This window comes from Lepidothrix coronata, unplaced genomic scaffold (assembly GCF_001604755.1).
Source record: "Lepidothrix coronata isolate B3197 unplaced genomic scaffold, Lepidothrix_coronata-1.0 Scaffold46, whole genome shotgun sequence".
Lineage (NCBI taxonomy): Eukaryota > Metazoa > Chordata > Aves > Passeriformes > Pipridae > Lepidothrix > Lepidothrix coronata.
Window position 1 is genome coordinate 5,637,913 of NW_016690226.1, and position 22,498 is coordinate 5,660,410.

A 22,498-nucleotide genomic window follows, 5' to 3' on the forward strand; every position below is an offset into this window, starting at 1 on the left:
GGGGGAAGGCAATGCCCACACACTCTTCTACTAAAGTGTAAGAAGGAAACTTGCTTCTCCTTCCTATCCTTGGTTGATTCTTCAGTCTTATTAAGAAGAGCTCTCTGCGGTATCATCAGTAGAAATCTGCCCTTGGGCTATTGCTTTTGTTCTGTATTTCATCTACAACACTGTAGCAGCTCTGTATCATGGCATACTTCTGTTCTTAGGAAGGGAGAACATACATATAGAGGGGAAGTGCTGGAAAGGACTCCACACAAAGAAACACCAAGCAAGGGGACAAATTACATGAACTGAATGTGGCTGCATTCAGACAGGACAGCAACATATTGTTAGCAGGAGAAGAGATCAGGAACAAACACTGATTGAGCCAGAGGAGTTAACAGGAAACATGAGCAGAAAAAAAATACCCTCTAACATTAAGATTCATTATTTGGTTGTCTTTAACTGCTCTAAGCTGCTCATGGAATTTTAGGAAGTAATTGATGGGAATGGAGTTTTGTAGCTTGATAGACTGTCATTGTTTCCGTTATTCCTTATAGTGTTTATAATTTTCATCTTTCTCCAGCTTTTATGATAATGAGGCTGCAAGGCAGTATCAGCTTTCACTGAATGGTATGAAAAATAGAAGATAGATTTTTTAAAATTTTATCTACCAAGCCTAATTCCGTTATTTTTTGAGTGCTTAAGACTACTATCTGATACTAAATTATTGACTGGCAGTTTATCTAAACTGTGAACTAGTCATGTTACTGATGCAGACAGCAGAACTAGTGCCATACAGAGCTACTCTATGTCTGCCTGAGCTTACCGTCTCAGGAGCAGCACTATAGGAATGTAGTTACATTTCTTTCAGGATGAGCAGGATAAAAAGGCACACACATTTTAATTATTCTCAAAGTTTAAACAAATGAAAAGCACTTACCAATTTTAATTGCTTTATAAGTCTCCAGCACAATGACCTGTATTTTAATAAAGCTATTTTACATGACCCAAATCACTTCATGAAGCACGAATGTAAAGTATCATATTGACAACCTTTAATTATCTGTTGCATTTGCACTTGGTGTTAACCAGGATATTTGTACACCTAATGTTTGACTCGAACTCTTATTTGAATAAATTATAATTCAACTTTAAAATTGTGTCTGCAGCCAAAACTTGTTTCCACATTACATTTATTTTTTAGATTAGTAAGAGTGGTGCAGCAACACTTTATATTGCTGAGAGATTTTTAATAGATGCATATTAAAACAAAGGAAGCATGAGAGGAATGTTCTACAAAAAATTATATAACCAACATAAGCAGTTTCCTCTAATGGACAGTCTTAAGCTTGAGATAGGAATACAGTCATGACATTAGACTGGGTGTTCAGGCTTGGCCAGATTTTGGCCCAGTATCACTTCTGGGTGATACATAATTTATTCTATTTCCTCCAACAAACACAGAAAATACCATGGGACCTTGGGCAGAGAGTACATTACTGGTAATGATAATACCATTATGACTATTTTTTCTTGTCAGGTCAGCCCTGCTACATATTTCCTGCCCCATGACCAGACTGCTGCCATTTCCTTTTTTTTTTTTTTTTAATTCCTAGTTCCAACAGTACTAGCAAAAGGGCCAAAACTAGCTAGGACAGTAGAGTGTATTAGCTCTGAGCTCAGCTCTGCTCCATGTAGCATGTTTCTTCTAACACTGTTGCCTCTTGGTAAAGAAGTGGAGTTTTGGTAGGTCTGGCTAGTGACAACTCCTGGTAATTCTGTATAAGTAGCCCAACAGGCTGCCTCTTGTGGTAGCTTGAACTAAGGCCTGAGTGGAGTTTCCAACCAGTTTGTTATCACCAAGAAGTGGTGTCCCAGCTTTAGTCAGGACAAGGTAATTTCTGCAGTAGCTGGGAGGGGGTGTGGCTGAGGGGGCATGACCAGGACCCAGATGTTATTCTGTACCACCAGATGTTATTCTGTACCACCTAGGGTAATTGCTGGGGGCAGTGGGACAGGACTCTCTCTTCTGAGGAGAAGGGTGTTCTTTCTGGTCCGCAGAAAACGTGGCAGAGAAAAGCTGATTGGTATTTGTATATTGTCATGGACTTTCCATGTAAATAATTTCTTTGTCTTATACCTTTTCTTATTAATATCATTGCTGTTACTGTTCATTTTCTTATCTCATTGCTGTTTCCAGTAAATTGCTCTAACCTCAAACTGTGATCTTTGCCTTTTGTGCTTTCAGTTTGAGGGAGACCAGGAGCAAGAGGCAGCATGGTTTTAGCCAGAGCACTGAATTGAAGAATACCACTCCTAAACCCCTCCAGCTCCAGTATGAGGTGCTAAAAGTGTCAGAAGAGACTGCTAGTAGGCACTCACTGTAAGAAATGGTTTAACCTCCTAGCTCTGTGAACTTTTCACTAGTACCAAATACTGTTGATACAGAGAACCAACAAAAAAGGGGCTGCCTAAAGGGTGGAAAAAAGGTTCTCTCACCTTGGCAAGCTCGTTCATCATCAACAGGCTGGTAGCCAGCCTTGCAGGTACATCGTCCAATGGCCACCATCCACTCCCCTTCTCCATTGCAGTGCAACCGAACACTTGAAGACCCAGTCGTGCTTGTCTCTTCAGCATTTGGCACACACGTCCCTGGTGACTCCACCAGCGAGGTCCTCTCCCCTCCTGCAAACGTTTCAGGAAAGGAGGCAAATCCTTTCACCACAGCTGGGCACTTGTAGAAAAAGACTTGGACTGCCACCAGGGACATGCAGGCTCCTGAGTCCTGGAAGGCCAGGTAGAAGCCATGCTTGGTAAGTGGTCCAAAGCTACGTACTTTAACATTCATCTTTACCACCTTCCCAGTGCTGTCCACCTGGGAAAAGCTTTCATCAGCTGCAATAGTATCCACTTTGGTCCAGGGGCCCTCACGCCACTCTGGCAGGTCCTGAGAGGCTATGTCAGCCTCCGACTGGTGATAGTAGAGTGTGAAAGTCTCCTTGCAAGAAGAGGCCACAGTGCGCATGCTGGCACAGTCTCTCACTGAGAAACGGAGGCGGACATGGACTCGGTGGGCTCCACGTCGCTCTATGAAGTGAGTACGCAACCAGTTGTTCTGACCTGGTTCAGCCACATTACAGACTTGAAAGGTCCGGATCAGGCGCTTCTTGTCATCCAAGACGCTTACCTCATCCCACTACAATGGAAATAGGGCAGAGAAAAGAAAAAAGAAACTGTAAAAAAAAACAAGATTCAGTGTTCAACTGCATCAAAAATATGGGACAGGTCTTAGTCTTCCCCTTCCTTCTCCTTGCCAGTCTTGTCTATGACAAGACTTGAATCTGCTGATGCCATGTGCAGCACAGCACTCTACACAGGACAAAGCATGACCCTGTAAAGAAGAGTGGTCAAAGTTTTGAAGTAAGAACTGTTGTGACAGAAAACATAATTAATATAAACTTGTCACATGGCATTCAGAATCTTAAAATGAGAGTCACTTTCTTCCCTCCTATTTCCCCATGTCTTATCTCCAGAGACAAGACGCACAACACAAGCAAATGAGACAGAGCAACAAGACACTGTTCTTTGGAAAGCACATTGAAGTAGAAGCCCCTTCTACCCAGCTTTACCACAGTTGGAGCTATCCTCTGACATCTCCTATGCACACAAGCCACTCTGCATGACCACTACAAGGGCAGGCCCAGATCTGGTTTGTGCAAGGAGGAAGGCACAAAGGAAGGATAGGGAGGGGTTACTGTACTGAAAGCGGGTTACTGTACAAAGCTGTAAGAGAAACCCCTCCTTACCCTCTTAACTAGCTTTATATAATAGGTACAAGGTCCTGAGTATGACAGAGGAAGCACACAGTGAGATAGAAGAGAAGGGACCCGGTCAAGCATTCTCGTGAAGATCTGACCAACAAACTGCTCGCAACAAGATCTGCATTAAACCAGTACCAGTGCTAGTGGAAATATGTATGCTGCTCCCGGGAGCATGGAGGGCTCAGGAGCACAACTGAAATGTTTGTACATCAATGCACACAGTATGAATTATGGAATCACGGAACATCTGAGTTGGAAGGGACTCACAAGGATCATAGAGTCCAACTCCTAGCTCTGCCACAGTGTTCCTTGGACTCAGTTCTAGAGCCAGTTCTGTGCAAGGTATTTATCGATGACCTGGATGCAGGAGTTGAACGCACCATTAGCAAGTTTACTGTCAAGACTAACCTGGTAAGTGCTATTAACTCTCTGGAGGGACAAAAGAGCTTGTGGAGGGATCTGGATAGATTACAGCATTAGGCAGTCATCCATGGCATGAAACTTAACAAGAACAAACGCCAGATGCTGCACCTGGGATGGAGTAACTGCACACAAGTATAAAGTGGGAGAGGAGTGGCTGGAGAGCGCCCTGCAGAGCACCCTGGGGGTGCTGGTGGCATCAGCTCAATGTGAGTCAGCAGTGTGTGCCCAGGCAGCCCCGAGGGCAAACCACATCCTGGGGAGCATCAAACATGGCATCACCAGCTGGTCAGAAGAGGGGATTATCCCACTGTGCTCAGCATTGGTGTGGCCTCACACGGAGTGCTGGGTGCAGTTCTGAGCCCCACTATTTCAGAGGGGTGTGAAGGTCCTGAAATGAGTCCAGAGGAGGGCAAAAAAAGCTGGTGGATGGGTTGAAAGGCATATGCTGTGGTGAGCAGCTGAGGGTTCTGGGTTTGTCTAGCTTGTAAAAAAGGAGGCTGAGTGGCAATCCCCTTGCCATCTGCAGCTTCTTGAGGAGGGAAAATGGAGAGGGAGGAGCTGATCCCTTCTCCCTGGAGTCCAGTGATAGGACGCATGGGAATGGTTCAAAGCTGCCTTAGGGGAAGTTTAGAATTGACATTAGGAAACATTTCTTTACCAAGAGGGTGGTCAGACACTGAAACAGGCTCCCTAGGGAGGCAGTCAATACTCCAAGCCTGTCAGCATTTGACGATGCTTGTAACAACATGCTTTAACTTTTGATCAGCCCTGAAGTGGTCAGGCAGCTGGAGTAGGTGATTGTTGTAGGTACCTTCCAACTGAAATATTCTATTCTATTCTATCAGTACAGAGGGATAATTATTTATATTAGGACAGTGGAAGGCAGACAGTAAGGAGGTGACAATAGTATCCCACCCAGTATCCTCCTCTCTTAACCATCTGGCTTTGCACAACACATTGTGTTCAAATTGTTCATATGTACAAAATCCATGAACAAAGTCTCATTGCTTCCAGTTTCCCTTTCTTCATCAGATGCATGCACGTCTTCCCAGCAGAGGCACAGTCAAGAAGAGGACAAGGGAAATGCTTACCCCATCAGAAGGGTGTGTGGTCCAGCCAATCTCTGAGGTCTCTTGAGTTGTATCCAGAAGTATTTCTGTTTATATTTAAAAAAATTAAATAAAAAGAGTATTTTGTGCTATTACAAGTCAGACTAAAATCTTATCTGTTCCTCACAAGATTGTCTTGTAGAGGGCTTCCATACACCAAAAATATACATTAATGTTTTGAGATTTAATATGACAGTTATGTCCATACTAGTAAATTAAGATGGGCCAAGACGGGGGTAGAGGTACTGGGTACATAATCATGCTAAGTCATGATTAGCAAGTTGCTTGGCAATGTTCTGACCAGACTTTCCCAGGCAAAGTGTAAGCACACTGACAGCATGGAGCAGAGTCATCATAATGAGCAGTATACACAAGGCCACTCTCTTTTTGGAAAGGGAAAGGTGGGACAGAGAGATGAGTTACATGAATGCATGCCGGTATCCTTAGGACTAGGGTTGCCTGTTTCATTCGCAGGTGTAAATGTGGACACAAGGCTAAGACACGTTTGTTTCCAGTTCTGGAACAAAATTTCTTTTGGAGTTTAGGATGACGACCCAGTTGATCCTGTAATGGATTCACTTTGTTCTGGATCTGGGCATTACATTGCAAGCCTGTGTAGGAGTCCCAGTTTTATCAGAAAAATTAGTATTAAATAGTCTGTTGCATTATCCTGCTCAGGAGTAGGGTACATGCAGAGCTTCACAGGCCAAGTTTATTCCCACAAGTGGTCTGCATTTCCATTGTAATTGAATCTACTACTGGAGGCAGATACTAGCCTTGACTGCTCTTGGACTTGTTATTCTCTATTTGGGTACAAAGAAATACAGAAGAAATTGTAACATTCTCCAAATTACTATGTCAAGGTCTGAGACCACCCTGGAAGTTACTAGTATGGAAGCATTCGCACTATACTGTGTACATTTATAGTGAGGACACAGAAGAAGAACAAGATTCCCTTGAATAGATACTTATGTGTGTTGATAAACACTGTATAAATCAGTTGCTTTTTCTTTAATTCTGGAAAGTTTTATTTGTTTATTTTGACTTTCCTATTTCCATTTTGTTGCTTTAAAAAAGCAAAACCTTACAAAACAGATCAAAAAAGCCAACCCAGAACCCAACAGCAACAGCCAGCTTATTTACAAATAGGATTCATTGTTCCTATTCCCCTTCTAAAAGTTTATAGATATGACTGTTCCATGTTTTATGGAGGAGAGAGATTCTCAATGGTTTCTATTTCCAGTTTATGGACTGGTGATGTCACTATCCATACCAATGCACCTGGGGATTCATTCCACATTAATCATCAGAAAGGAAAGACTAGACTCATCCTAAAGTAGACATTACCAAGTGAGCAAGTTTATGCAGATCTCAGCCTTCATCAATGTGTCCCTGAACTATGTTCCCTATATTCCTACAGGAGACCTTATATTTCTTAGACCTTCCTGAAGAGCTGATTCCTTGATTCAAAAGCAGTGCAAAATACCTGGGCGGGCTTGCGAAAACTGGAAGGAGCTTACTGGTTAAGCACAACCTCATTAAAATTGTCTAACAGACCTCGAGAAATGCTGAGCAGCTCAGTACTCAAGGGTAACTTGGCTCAGATGGTTACTCTGAGCAGCAGAACCTCCGGAAAAGGCCTATGCCTCCCTGAGGCACAGGCTTCCCTAGGCTGTCCTGGCAGCAGAGGAACTTGGCATTCCCCCACATCCATTACAGTCTCAATTGCATGGTCTGGCATAGGGGTTGCACTGCATCGTGTCATTACTTTGCCACTGGGTTCCCAGAATTGCCTTGATATGCTGAAATAATATACAAGGTAATTTTTCAACACAGAAAGAACTTTTTTTCTAATCAGGTCTGTCTCCCATTTACCAAAGTATAATGCCTCTACCCTAAGGAAACTAGAAGAAAATAAAATAGAGAAAAGTTAATCAGGGCACAGAAAGTCAGATAAAAAGTGAGAAAGGAAAGAAGAAGAAAAAAAATAAAGAAGACTTGCTCAGCAGACTGCTTGCCATGTCAAGCATATTCTCCAGATAGCTTCTCACCAGTGATCAAGGTAATATTTATCAAGCACAGAAGTATTTCACAGGCAAACAGAAATAGGCAGCCTGAAGCAGACAGAACTGTCCCTCTCACAGTGAATATTTTAAGTCAGAAAGCATTAGGAAAATAAGAAAAGTACACAAGAACTTTGTGTGCATAAATCTCATTTCACAACCTGCAGTCCAACGTCCCTCACTATTTTTCTTCTCTTTCTCCCTCTCCTACTGGCTCCATGCCTTGAATCAGATCCCCAGTCACACTAGCTGCAGGCACACTCACAAATCTAACAAGCTGTTAAACTGCTCTCTAATTCTGAGGACAACAGGCACAGTATGGTTCATGTTCACATGGTTAAGAATTCCAACTTCCAAAGAAGTGCATGGTTACACCCAATCATCTCTGAGGAATGGTCCTTGGTCCACTCTACCTTTTGACTTACGTGTAGACACTGTTTATGATAAGATCAATTGGCATGGGCCAAACACATGGATGTGCTAATAATTTAACACTATGAATGTGTACAGGTACAAGCCTTCAATCTGCCACTTTACTAGTACAGATGACCGATGTAGCATTTCAGATCCTCAGTGTGTTCAGTCTTCAGTGTAGATATAAATGATCTGTTCAGCTGAATTTGCCAATTTGGAAAAAAAATTACTTTCACCCTTTCTATCTTGCTCAAAATCAAGGATCTTGCAAGATCAGGCTAGACCCAGGCTCAGTCCAGTGCCTGATACTGCTAGAGGCAACACTGATTGAGGTCATCTCAGAGTATCGATGGAACAATATTACATTCTACATTAAAAATGAGGAATAAGCAAGATATCTGAGCGAACTGGAGGCTTTTAAACACATGAAATGATGACAATTCTTTTTTGACTTCTGCTTTAATTTCAGTTTTGAAGAATGATATTCCAATTTCATATTATGAGTTATTTTAGTTCAAAGAAGAGAAAAATAACTGATGAGAGATTCTCCTGTATTTCTCTTCCCTAAACTAAAAAGAAAAAGATCATCTTTTATAGAAGAGTCAAATGGGTTCATTACAGTCTCTGTAAAACAAAATTTTAAACCAGTTAAACTCTCATTTAAGTATCCTTTGTTCTTGCAGGCCAGAAAGAGTGAAATAAAAATCCCCAATACTTAAGCTAGTACTAGTCTATACTTACATCACAAACCAAACTCTTGGGCCACATTACACTATAATGTCAATATCAAGATCAACTGGGCAGAGTGTGGAAATAGCTATTACAGATCACGATGTTCAAAATAGGCATTTTAATGATTTTAAGATTTTGGATAGCCTGCACCTTCAAGCAAGACTATTTAGTGCTTGTGTTACAGGCAAAATGTTCTCCTGATGTGAGAGGATGACAATTCACCCAAGGATCATTGACCCTTAGACAACCTTCATGAAGGCTTTCTAAATTGAAGAATACTTCTCCTCAGTGTCTTAACAGTGCAGTGGTGCAAGAGCGAATTATACAACCCAAGCCTGCCGAAACTATAGCCACTGACAAGAAAGTTGATCCTGAGAAGGCAGCAAAAGAATCTCTTCACCTGTGGGATGAGAATCTGGTGCAAAGAATGACAACACCACAGAATTACAGAATGAAACAAGTTGGAAGGGAGGTACCAGAGGTCATCGATATCAACACGCTGCTCAAGGCCAGGTTAAATTACAGTAGGTTGCTCAAAACCTTGTCCAGTTGAATTCTGTATTTATCCAAATGTACACGTACATCGCTAGATAAGGCGAAGGGCAGTAGAGTAAAAGGTAACATTCGGAGAGTTCACTTTGCTCTGGAGCTGAATGCCCCAAGCAGCAAAGCTCTAGCAGACTTCTTGAAAAGAACTGAAACACTACTGAGCTTATTCTGCCTTCTATGATCATGCCTTGAACATGAATAAGTAGGAAGACTGTGAATGCTCTCTAAGAAGGCTGGAAAGAGAAAGCATTTTCTGGGCTTGTGAAAAAATATTGTTAGGGGTTGTCAAACCCAGTAACCTCACATAATCAAGGCTGCTGCAGATTCATGTCTCTGGGTACAACCAATAGCAAGGTTGAGTGTGTATTCCCTACAGGCACACACACAAACCCATGCAGGCACTGCACACATGCAAATGGCCAGCCACAAAGATTAACACAGGCAGACAGAAACACTCACCAGTCATGCAAATAGAAACAGCACCACCAATGGCCTCATCCTGCTCCCCTTTCTGGGTGGTCAGGATGAAGGTCTGTTAGTGGGAAATATATATGCATTTCTATACAATACAGATCCATGCAATAACTGTCCTTACACATTTAGCCTTCAGTAGCTGACCTCTGGATCTGCGGTCTCTATGCATGCTGACACCTGAAGCTTGCAGCCCTACTCCTTTTGCTAGTGTTCAGACAGCCTCACTCACTGACACATCCCTTCACACACACACACAGAGGTATGCTGTGGATCCTCTACTAACTGGTTTTAAGCATGCAGCCTATCCAGTAGCTAGACCTGGATTCTTGTTCTCCTGGGTTGCCGACACTTGGACTTGTGAGCCTCCAAGGTCTGCAGCCAGTTGCTGTAGTGCTGCCCCACTCCAGAGAACCCTACTTACATGTACAAACACATGCACAGGCACACATACTATGAATCTCTCCATTAATTGGTCTTAGACACTCAGCCTACCCAGGAGCTGGCCTTTGGATCATCTTGTCTCCAGTTGCACTGATATACACAATATATAGACAGGACTCTCAAAGAACCTCCAGAATTTATGGTGACCTGGACCTCCTGATTCCCTCAGTAGACAGCCCCCTCCATCTGTCTCACTCACAGAGATGTGCACATACAAACGAGTGTTTCATTCATCTTCTAGACTCTCCGGCCTTTCCCTGGCTTCTCAACCCACTTACTCTACTAACAAGCTAGTCTGGCTTGATATAGAGATTGCAGACTCACTAACAAAAGCTCATCTGTGGTCCAACCTGAGTTCCTAGCACTTGATTTTCATCCATTCCAGGCTCTCCAGCTTCTGGTAGCACTAACTCATGGGCCACTACGATCTGTGGTTCAGCTCCAGTTGCTGGTATATAAACGTCCATGTACACACATACAGCTGCAGGCTGTTTACACAATTGGCCCCTTATCTCTACTTTCACACACATAATCCTCCCCAAAACCACCTTGATCCTTCCCTTTCCCCATCTATGATTCCTCTCCTAAACAACCCACAATAAGTTTTGTAGGAGCCCTAAATGCTCTTCCTTGCTTCCCCTAATAAATACCATGGTCCCGCTGGCAGTAACCGCCTTCAATCTCCATGGTGTTCCAGAGAGCACTTCCATTGACTTAATTTAATGCTTTCCATTCCCACCCCATGGGCTGATCACACTCCTGTGATAGCCCTGGGAGAAGCTGGGTCACAGTGCTTATTTCTCTGTTAGGTTATTCAGGTTCCCCTGCCTTTCATTGTTCCTCTGTGCTCCTTTGAGCATGTGGAGAGGACTCTTTTATCAGAAGCCTTTTATCACTCAACTGGACAAATATTTTTATGCATGGGGTTCTATCACCTGGAGACAGAATACAGTCAAACCTTTGGGAAGCCTTAAATACACTAGAATTTCTTCCAAAACTAAACAGCTATTGTGGTGAAGTAAAATCAATGGCCAGTGACATATGCAACTGTAACAACTATTCTATTTTTCAAGAATTAGTTGATGAAATAAGTAAAAAAAACAAACAAAAATAGTAAAAAAACCTACTTGTTCATGAACGACCCAAAGATTGATATTATTTTTTAACAAAAACTCTCTTTTAAAGTCAAGCTATGACTTAACACAAAAAAACAAGTTGCAGGTTATAAAATATGTCTCCTAACATAAGAGAATACAGACAAAACCAATCTATATGAGACAAAGGAATTTTAATTTTTTCTTGGATAAATCTATATTTTGAAATAATTCTGCAATCAATGATCTTGTATTACTTCTGCACTCCTATACAATTAATTTTAAAAAAGCTATTTGGAGCCAACGGGACATGTGTTTAGTAAGTTCCATGAAGTATATATTATTTAACTACTTGCTGTGTCAGAGCAAAATGCTGATACTATCAGAATATCAAAGTTGTCATCTGAAAGAAGGAATTCTCACACCCCAACCAGGAGTTATGTGCCATCTGTGAAAGAGAGAAATCACAGCCAAATGGTCTAGGATATGGAAATACACAGCTTTTTGTAACACAGATTTTAAGCTTTATGAATGACTGTGTATTTTTCTCTTTACCTGCCCTTTTCTTTGATAAAGCTCTAAGGAAACTGCCAGGACTAGTATGTTGTGCTACCTGATCTACTGATGTCAGAAAATGCAGATATCGGGAAATTTAAAAAAAAAAAGTTTCACCTTTGCATATGAAATCAAATTAAATGACTATCTACAACTTTTCTAGTGATAAAATATAATGTGTATTCTTCTGCAGCTTAAGATGTTCATTCTGCAAACACCCACTACTGAGTCTAGAAATTGGATCCAACTGCCACTGCCATCAAACTGGCTACTTTTGATGACAGTGTGACTTCTGGTGTTTATCTGTGTTTTCCTGCTTACTTTTTTGCATAGACATTAAAAAGTGAGTTTATGTCTTCCAAAATTTCACCGAAGCATATATTTTAAGTCCCAGATACCCTACACTACAAGAATGCCATCCTTTCTCCTTGAAGGTTTAATTACCTTTGAATATAAACAGTGTTAGTTGCAGCATTAATAGTCTCTACTGTCCTACTGGCCTCTGAGCAGCAAGGGCTAGCCTGCAGTTTGGGAATAGATCCATCACAGGACTATGGTACATGCCTGGGAATGTGGATGTCCTAGCACAGGGAACACACAGGAATCTACTCTGGAAGAAAACAAATCAAATAGAGCTGCTGAGACTGACCAAAAGGATAACCCCCTGTCTGTTTTCCGCTTACAAACAAGCTGCACATCCAATCAAGTCTCCTTCACCTTCTGCATGTCTACAACAGGATATTCCTCTGGGAAAGCCCCGGGCTTTCCAAGCATGCAGCAAAGATTTTGGTACGCAGGTGAGTGCCAGGAAAGAACTTGGAAGAAAATGTTTGCTAGGATTTTAATAACTCATGTGAATCACAAGTAGCCAAAGTAAATTAACACTAATTTAAACCCTTTTTTGTATATACTAAACTGTGTACAATAAAACAAAAGGCAAATTTTTTTTTTCTCTGAAAATTCCTTTCGAGGAAAGTATAGTTTTCCTCCACTTCAAAGGCAAGCCAATTTAAGCAATCAATACATTATTTTCAACAGCCCAAGATGACAACCAGTTAATAGAAAAGACAGGGGAAAAAATGAAATAAGAATGTCTGACCTCACTAACTTTTTCTTTCATGTTCCCTTTTGCCAAGGAGACACTTTCAATGCAAAGAGGTTCTACCAAGGCAGAATAATTTTTCTCTCTCTACCTTGCACTTCTGGAAGATAGTTAGAAAAGTTGTCCAGCCATTCTGCAGGCTGGAGAGCTTGTTGCAAAATAAATGCAGTCACTTACATGCAGAACACATAATTCCTTTGGAACATATTTAATGAGTTCTGCAAAATGAACTTTGCTTGTGTTTATAGCTGTAAACATTTATAACTCATTCAAAGCAAAACCAATATTCCACATAAAATTCATCTCAGTGCTCTAGTAAGAGCTATTTCATTAACAAGTTATCACTAGCTCTCACCTGTCTTGACTGCAGCCTATCAGGCATTCTTAAATTCTATGCTTCACTAACTTTTACAATCAGAAAAGTTAACCTAAAATGTTAACTTAAATGTTAAGTGATAAATTGTAATTACATACATATATAGATTTTCAAAGAAATAAAATTTCTGTGTAGGTGTCTTTGAGAAAAGGGAAAAATACATTACTTCACCCAGCATGTAGCTCAAAAATTATGCTCTCCAAACTAAATCCTCAAAAACTTTTGCAGAGCCATAAACATTGGGAAATGTAATCTTAATGAAAACTTTCATGCAATCTTGTTTCATTTTATAAAGTTAAAATAACAAGTTTACAAATGTCTTCTGTTTGCAAAGCAGTTTCCCATGCAGGTTTCTTTTCTACTGTGAAAATCATGTCTGGAAAACTTTGGACAGACATGCTCATTCCTGTTGAAATCAGTGTGTCCAAATACTAGAGCTGCATCAAATAAATTCAGCCTAATGATTCCTTTTCATGCATTAAAACCAACAACAACAACAACAAAAACATCTTCACTTGCTTACAAGAATTTCTTTACTTCTGAGTCATGAAGGAATCTGAAGTTTGACTAGGTCCTGTAAAAGCATGCTGCCTTCCATTTATCAAAAGTATTCTGCATAAAAAGTATTTGCTCTTTTCATACTGCATACAAAGATGGTTTGAATACTTTGACTACTTCTCTTCCCCTCTCTACAGCTTCTCCTTCTTTACTTAATTATTTATAGTAAGGTTTATAAAATTTCAAACAAAGCTTAGTTTGAGAAAAAAAGTGATTTACATTCGGACTGTGAAATCTAACTCAAATGCCTGAGAAACACTTGGAAGAAAAATTACCTTGACTGATTTTCCCACTCAATTTTCTTCAGTTAGAGGTGAGACATATTTTAGACACCATCTAAAACTTCTAACAAACATTACAAAAACTAAAGACCACACTGGATATTCCCTATATTTTTCAACTAAAATCTGAAACCTGAAGTTCAGGTTTCTACTCTATATAATAATGAGTCAACAAATCAGCCATGGGCTTTTTTTCTTCCTTATGGACAATCCTGTACTAAAGCAAAGCTTTCTACATAGTTATCATCAGACTTTCCTCCCCTACTGCATAATTTTTCTTTGACTTTTGACCACAACAAAAATACTTACCTCTGAGATGCAAATCAGCTTTGGAGTGCAAACCTAGGACCATGCAGCACGGTCACAATGAAGGTGCTGACTCCCCTGACTCTGAATTGAGAGTTAAAAATCAGCTCATGGGAATCTTTACTACTTCATCTCCATAGGCAAAATTTTAAATTTTACTGTCGTATTTTAATCCAAGCAATTCAACTATGTGATCTGTGAAGCTGTATCACATGGTGCTTTCTCAACTCTTTTATCTCTACGAACTTACAGGAGTGAGTACAGAATTCAAAAAATGTCAGTTCCTACAGGCATCACTGAGTTGCTTCATATTTGCAGAGAGAATTAACATTTTCTCCCCCTTTTCTATCTCAGTTCCTTTACCAGTTACACAAGGAATTACACAGTACTTTGTAAGATAATTTTAAAATCAGTAATTAACAGAATTTCAGAGATTTAAGAATTTGTACTGTAATCTTATATCAATTATTTTGTCTCTAAACTCCTCCCCCACTCCCCTCCCCTCCGATTAAGAGAAGGGATGCTTTAAGAAGCTTTCCTCTTTTTATTAGACCTCACACTATTCTCTTTTCCTATCCTCTAGGTCTTTCCTTGTCTTCCTTTGATTCCTCCTCTCCTTTTTCAGAGGCTTTTAGAAATGCAAGAGATGAACATTCATCACAAAGCAGTACAGTTCATTGAGCACATGTAGCTGCAAGGATATTTCTTGGAACAAACAAGAGGACTGTTTACAATACCTCTGCCCTTCTCTAAGTCTCTTCCACGGCTCTCATCTTACCTCCTGCTCTCATCACCCTCCCTCCTACCATCTATTCTTTCTTCTAGCGTTTTCTTGGCCTTCCTTTTCTGCCCACCTTTTCCCTACACTGCCTTCACTGCTCTCTCCCTCCTCTCCTCTACTGGCTGAATGTGAACTGCCTTTTCTTGTTAATGTAAAGCATTCTCTCCATATCTATTATTTGAGGCAAGTTGTTCAAATGCGAGAAAAAGACTTGATTTCAGCCCACTGTATGCTGCCTTCTAGAACAGCCTAAACATTCAGAGATTGTTTCACAAAACAAACACGGTGCAAGAACAGGAACACAAGAATCAAATATATGCAAAGCATAAACAGGGAGCTTATTTCCTGAGAAAAAAAATTATTCTTTGAGGCCGTCATTTCTGAGACAGCTAGTAGTCATGTTCATGGTCTTTCATAAGAGGGTTTGCCTCTCCCACTAGAAACAATACTAAAACTTTTACATCTCAAGAGATAGTCATCAACCATCAAACAGAAAGACATGTCCTCAATGCTCATCTGCACTAGGATAAGTATACTGGAGAGCACACTTTTCTTATTTATTCTTTTTTTTAATCTCTACAGAAAACTTCATTAAGTTGTTGCAACATATAGCATCTGTTCTTACCTTCTAGTGAGGTGACTAGATGAAAGCAGCAGACCATCCAGATCCAACCCATTCCCGCCACTCTTCTTGCACTGATGCCACCATTAGAATCCATGAAGATTCTCTGTGAATACCACCATCTTTAACAAACACACACCACTCCCTTGAAACGGTCAGAGATTTCTTGGAGTGTTTTAATATCTTCCCAAATCAAAGCACAGAGGCCTTCACACAGAAATACTGTTTAAGGAAAAACAGAAGATGGAAACTGAAATCAGGCCACAATAATACAAAACTGACAGTTTTTATACATCCACTCCATCACTTACTATTTCCGAGATACAAGTGAAACACAGTAGCACAGACTTAGCATTTACCTCATACCTGGCCCTCAAGACTTCCGTCAGTCACAGGTGTTCTGCACACTGCCCGTACAGATTTTGAGACATTCATGGCATCAGTGAGAGTGGGTTCCCACATCAGTGTTAATCTGTACCACAGTACAGGCTGCGCTCCTACTTAAGTTCTGACCCTTCACATCTCCAGCAATGTATCTTAGAAGGCGTGCATTCCATTTCCCCTGCATGTTTTTCAAATTCTGTCTCATTTTGCCTTTTCAGGACTCTGCAGGGCAGCAGCTATGACAAGAGAGTTTTTGCCAACACAAATCCGCATGGCTGACACACTTGTAACTGTGTATCAGATGTAGGCATTTGTCCCTTTAACCATACGACTGCACATTACTGAAGCTGGACAGTATTTTTGCCATGGATATGCTGTACATGAGGAAGCTAACACTGTGATATTTAAGGTCAAATAGGGAGACTGTTACAGCCAGAAAAAGCAGAAAAAGACCAAGTTTATCATCTTAAGAGGGAAAAAAATTGAAACAAAACTCTACCACCACCATTAAGAATCTGACACGCAGGCTTATCTCAGAAAAGGAGCAGCATGTGGCCTAATCTAGCATTGCATGAGATCAATCCAGAAAAATAATTTTGCTAAGCAAGGTAATTTTGGCTCCATCTAACCAATTCTCAGCCCACCACAGAAATATCACAATAATACATAGGTTGCATGCAAAAAGCCAGTATGTTTTGTTTCTTCAGGTGCTCTTTGCGCAGAGCATTGAAAATACTTCAATGTCTTCAGTGAGACAGTGAAGCGTAGCTAAGGAGAAAGAAAAATGTCTCAGGCAATATAGAGAAATGGCTCAATAACTTGGCTGAAATAGCAGAGGGAAGAGTTGTAATTAAAAGAGGCAGCCTCAGTGCAATTATCTGAAAACCTTGCAATGTGGGATTTGAGCAAGTTTGGCATTAGCAGAGGAAAAAGCAGCCTGGGGAGCATGCAAAAAGGTAGTGGAGTGCAATTTGATTTGCTTTCCTGGAGAAGGGGAGAAATTACTGAACAGGATGGAATAGTTCTCTCTTACACTGCCCCCAATAAGACCAAATACAGTTGAACTCTGGGCATTACTAAAATGTAAGGAAACTAAAGAAACCTCAGCGGGAGGCAAAAGGTTTGATTCATGACTTATAATAAAAGAGAAAAATAAAATCACTTAAGTATAACAGAGGAATAATGAAGATAGTATAATATACAGGTACTACATATTAGTTAATGCATGCACCACGATGTACCACAGAAGAAAAACACCACTGCATGTAACTGTAAAAAGGAGAAAATTTCAGGCTGAATGATCAGAAGGCACTTCTTTACAGAAAGAACTATCCAAGCACATAGCAGTGTTCTCCTGGAACAGGACTGAAGACTGTTGCCTGAGCCACAAAGGTCAAGACTGGGTACACCAGAACCAAGCCTGCATGACTATTCTATATGGAGACATAAATACTCACCATTTGTACTGCCAGTCAATCTGTAACATTATAATATCTAAAAGCTTTTTTATTAGGCCAGTAAAATCCTGAGAGATGGGGACTTTTAAACGTTCACTTTGAAGGCAAATAAATGCAGAAACAGAGGTCAAATAAACTGAACACAACCTTGATTTCAGTCAATGGGACTGCATTCATTTACAGAAGGTTTGAAGACGGCTCACAACCCAGATTTTCTCATGTCACATAACTAATGAGTGGTAGAGCAGAAGACAGAACCCAAATATGCTCTGGCTGCTGAATTTCAGGCAAAAGTACTGAAATTACCACAGATATAACTAAAAAAAAAAATCCCTTGTACACAAAAACAGACACAATTTCTGGCTTCAAGGAAACCGATTTTTCTGCTTCCCTTCTGACCTGCCTCTCTCTCTTACAACATCTGTTTGGTTTACTCTGGTCAACTCTGTATCCCAGCAAAGTTGCGTGGCTCTTCATGAGGAATCATACGGCTGTTGTCTGGATTAGACTGGAATTTATTTTTCCCTGAAATAAATTGTGGCTACATGAAAAAGCTGGTTATGATTTAGTAGTTAAAAATAGGTGAGTTTGCCTTTTTTTTTTCTTTCCTTTTTTTTTTTTTTTTTTTTTTATTCTGCCTCTTCCACACCTCAATGAAAAATGCTTACTCCACAACGAAGGAGAGAGACAACATTATGGAAGCATTTAAGGGAGAGTAGGAGGGAAGCACTAGCCTCTCTGAATTAAAGAGTACCAAGCCCCTAAATTGCTAACCACTGCCCTGCCCTTCCCCCTAGCACTTGATGTGTATAGAATCTGACTACACCCAAAGACGCTCATCTTTCATTCTTCAGTTCTCCTACTATTTCTTCCCTACACCAAACTACGTAAACAGAAACCTCAAACCATCTCAACTTTTAAACCACCCTCTTCTCTTGTCCACACAAGCACCTTTTCATGGCCTTCTCAGCTATTTACTTCTTCCAAAACTGCTTTCAGAGAGATTACTTCTTCTTGCTATGGAATCCACTATTCCCTATTCTCCCCCAAATCCAACTGCAAAGTAATACAGCTTGTCACAACAGGATTCTTAAAAAAACTTCCTTTAATACCCCTTCTCATCCTCTCTCTCTTCCAACTACATGAACTTGCTGGTCACGTACCATCTGTCAATCCTCTTACGCTAACTCTTCCATAAAGGATTCTAAACCACTTTTAGGCATATATTTCCTTAGGTAGTGGAATTATCTCAATCTCCTTGGAAGTCCTGAAAATCCTAAAACATCTGAAAAGCATGACAGCTCCTGAGGATCCCAATGTCTTTTAATGATTCAGCTCTATAAAACTGTGAAGATCCCAAGCAGTCAGAAAAGATGAGTCACTTTTGCTTTAGTACCAAGCTCCAAGAGATGGAAGATGGAAGTCTCCAGGTTATCTGCTTGCATTATTCACCAGTGTTTACTTTGGCACTATCTCTGTGCCACTGTACCTGGATTACCAAAATTTATGTTCAAGATCCCAATAAGAGAGATGAATACAATCATTACCAGTATTTTCAAGAATACTGGTTTCTTAATGGAACAACCAGAGAGAAGAAGAGTTCTTTGGGAAGCTTGTCAAGATGAGTTTTGAACATTGCCAAGGATGGAGATTCCTCGGCCTCTTTAGGCATCTGTACCAGCGCTAAACTGATTTTTTTGTTGTTATTATTTTTTCATAGGGGATTTTTTTCTTCCTTATATACAGTCAGAATCTCCTTTGCTCTATTCCATTGTTTATTTCAACAGCTCTTGCCTAGCATCTCAAAGCTTCTTATACCCAAAACGGTAAACACAAATAATTTCAGCTGGAAAGCCTCGAATGTGAAACATAATATGCCTGGCTTAACTGGCATTGTTTAAGGTCTGTTTCTTCTTGCCAGACAGAACCCGTGCTGTAATTTCTCACTTTTTCTGAACTCAGTCTTGAAGTGGGAACACTTTAGTACAATCTCCAGGCAAATGATGCTCAGTGCTACAGAACAATAGTGCAGAACAATAGTACAGAACAGATAGCAATAGTGCTCCCATATGTAATAAACCAATTGACATTATTACAGTTCTGAGCTCGTGGGATTTCTCTCACAAAGGGGGCTGCTGTGTGCCCATGCTATATCGAAACTCTGGCAAAGTATTTAACGCAGTCAGTATCTCTGAGGCAGTTTCCTTATGCAAATAAAGGGTTCCCTCAAAGTTCAAGCACCTGAAGAGCCATGGGCACTAGTGTTGCTTAAACAGGTCAGTGTTAATTCAAAATTCTCTTATATTAGTACATGTGCTTTTATTAGAAAGGTATCAGATTTGCTCCTAGGTTTGTGTAGTCATTTATTTTAGCGTACCCCAATGGTATGTGTCTTGAGTCTCGACGGAGTTGGTCATACACGTGACAAACCTAAGATGGATCTCCTTAAAATGGACAGATTTTTTTTTCTTCTGGGCTTGCATGGCACTCTGAGACTGATCAAGGACAGTCACAACTATATAAACTGTGTTAATTCTGTTCTGCTGGATCTAAGCTTTAAAGAAAATACCTTGTTTTCTAATCCTTTTGATTCTATCCATAAATCTTTAGAGAGAGTTTCACTGAAGCGTGTTCTAGCTTAGTATGCAAACAATATGTAGTCACAGATGAGAAAGTAATGCACATTGACCCTATTCCCCTCTGACAGATACCCCGTGCAGAACCTGACATCAAATAGCATTACACATGCATCTGAACGATGCACCTGGTCTGGCTTCTGCAAGAGGAATTCAGGCATACCTTTAGGATTAAGAAAAAAGCTTGGATTGTTCAGGCACTGCACAAGCCGCTTGAGAAAATACAAGGGCCTGACAGATTCTTCTTCTCCATTAATGAAATGTAGCTGTTTCTTTGAGTTCTGTGAAATTAGAGCAAACCAGAGGCATCAAGAAGAACTATCAGTACCATAGCCCTAATCTCTACAGAAGACCTACAGGCAGTTCAAATATTCTGTTTCTTAAAAGCTGATAGGAGATCGATCCACTGCAGAGAGGATGCTCCATCCTGCACTATTTTGTAAAAATCCCAACTCTAATATTGGTTCAAATACTTTATTCCCAGGAGGCATGGAGGCAAATGGAAACAATGGACATGTCAACACAATGTAAAAATTGTCAGTTCTTAATCGAGAGTTCCTGACAGCCTTCCTTATTGGAAGAACACTTGTGTTTTTGAATGTGCAGTCAAGTGAATAAAAATTCTGCACGCTTTAGTGCAAACTACATTTCAAAACACAAGCTAACAATGAAGCAGACCAATGTCCACCTAACCCAAGTTTTCTCTGTGCCACCAGTGTCAGGAAGAGCTACATGGACATGGCTTGCAAGCCTGGCCTCTACATGATCCACTCCCCCTACTATTTCTCCAGTATTCACAAATATAAGACAAGGGTTACTAGAAAATATCCCTCAATACATACCCATTAGTATCCCTTTAGAAAATTATCCAATCCCTGTTTTGAACTTGCAACAGATTTGGAAATATATATATCCTCGTGCAACAAAGTATTTTTATGTATTTAAAATTGTTCTACTAATAGAAGTTGAAGTAGTAACAATGGCAATTTTTTTTAAGCTTTCAATTCTTCTTAACTGTCCCAAGATCTTTTCCAAATCATCTTGTTTCCTCCCACTGAACAATGCTTCTTCCTCATTCATTGTTAACTGACTCCTCTAAGCTTATCTCACAGTAGAAATCATTATATGGGTACAACTTCCCTCTGCGACATTCGATTCCACATATTTCCCCCATATTTGCCATACTTCTTCATACAATGCACCTCAAAAATACTTCGGGGCAGAGAAAATGCTGTACCTTTGCAAGCACAGTCTTCTCTCCTCTTGCACATTTTCCATTGTGACTCATATTAGCTTAATATTATCTCTGAGTAAGAAGCATTAAGAAGATAAATGAGCACAACATCTGGGAGAGTCAATAAACTACTATTCCAATTGATTTGCGCTGCACACAGATTCATCACATTGAATCTGTGTATAGAAAGTGGAATTAATACTTCTCATTCACGATAAATAGGGAACCACGACAGTGTTATACATCAAGGAAGAGGCTTTCCCCCTCCTTTATTGCCCCCAGTGTTCTCCCACTATAATTGCTCCTTCGCCACTGGGATGCCCTTGCAGCTATGGTCACACATCTCAGGAGGCTAAATCTCACAATGCTGTTGGGAAAAGCTGTCATTCAATGCCTGTCCAACACTTTGAGTATTACATAATACTGCCTACCTTCTTCCTTAGACAATAATTACAATAACTGCTATTCATAGAAATCTTTCTACAGCCCAAACAGGAAATGAATGGGGAGAGAGCAACACATAATTTATTGCTCTGGGATTTAATATTATGAAGTTAATACGTTTTCTTCAAAAAATCTATCACTGGGACATATATAGCAGCACAGAGAAATGTTCAATTAAATAAATAAATAATCTTGATAGTTGCTGTATATCCTTTTATTTTATGTTACTATTTGAGATTATTTTTAATTACTGCAAAATACTTTAAAAATATCTGAGAGGAAAGTAGAATTGGTAACAAAGCCTTGTGGATTTTTTATGGTCTGTTCAGTTTATTAATGTAATTTTGAGAGAAAGGCTCAAGGTGAAATATATAACTAAGCTTAAAGAAATTCTTCTTCAACAGTGTACTTCATAAAATATTTCCTCTAGCTGTCTTGATCATTTGCTTCCTACAGATTATCTAAATAGAGCTGTGTCTTTTGGGATTTCTTAAATTTACAATGACAATCCAAAGGTTAATTTTGAATGTTCTCCAAAGAAAAGCATTTATTTCCTTGTTTACCATGGAAACACCAGGAGGCTTGAAGCTGATCTTCCATGCTCTGATTATACATTTCCTAGTGGGATCCAAATTAAGAACTTCCATAGGGAAAGCT

General features: G+C 40.1%; 1 protein-coding gene across 3 annotated transcripts in view; it reads right to left on the reverse strand.

Annotated features, from left to right (window-relative positions):
• Positions 1–22,498, reverse strand: part of EPHB6 (EPH receptor B6) — a 69,456-nt gene that overhangs the window by 34,869 nt on the left and 12,089 nt on the right. For 2 of the 3 annotated variants that reach the window (XM_017814842.1, XM_017814841.1), the window contains exons 2-4: positions 15,690–15,908; positions 5,321–5,385; positions 2,485–3,181 (exon numbers count right to left, since the gene is read on the reverse strand). In XM_017814842.1, the coding sequence (XP_017670331.1) occupies positions 2,485–3,181; positions 5,321–5,385; positions 15,690–15,783 (856 nt within the window). In that variant the 5' untranslated portion in view covers positions 15,784–15,908. Of the gene's footprint in view, positions 1–2,484; positions 3,182–5,320; positions 5,386–15,689; positions 15,909–22,498 lie in introns of those variants that run through there. The other variant, XM_017814843.1, reaches the window with a different exon arrangement.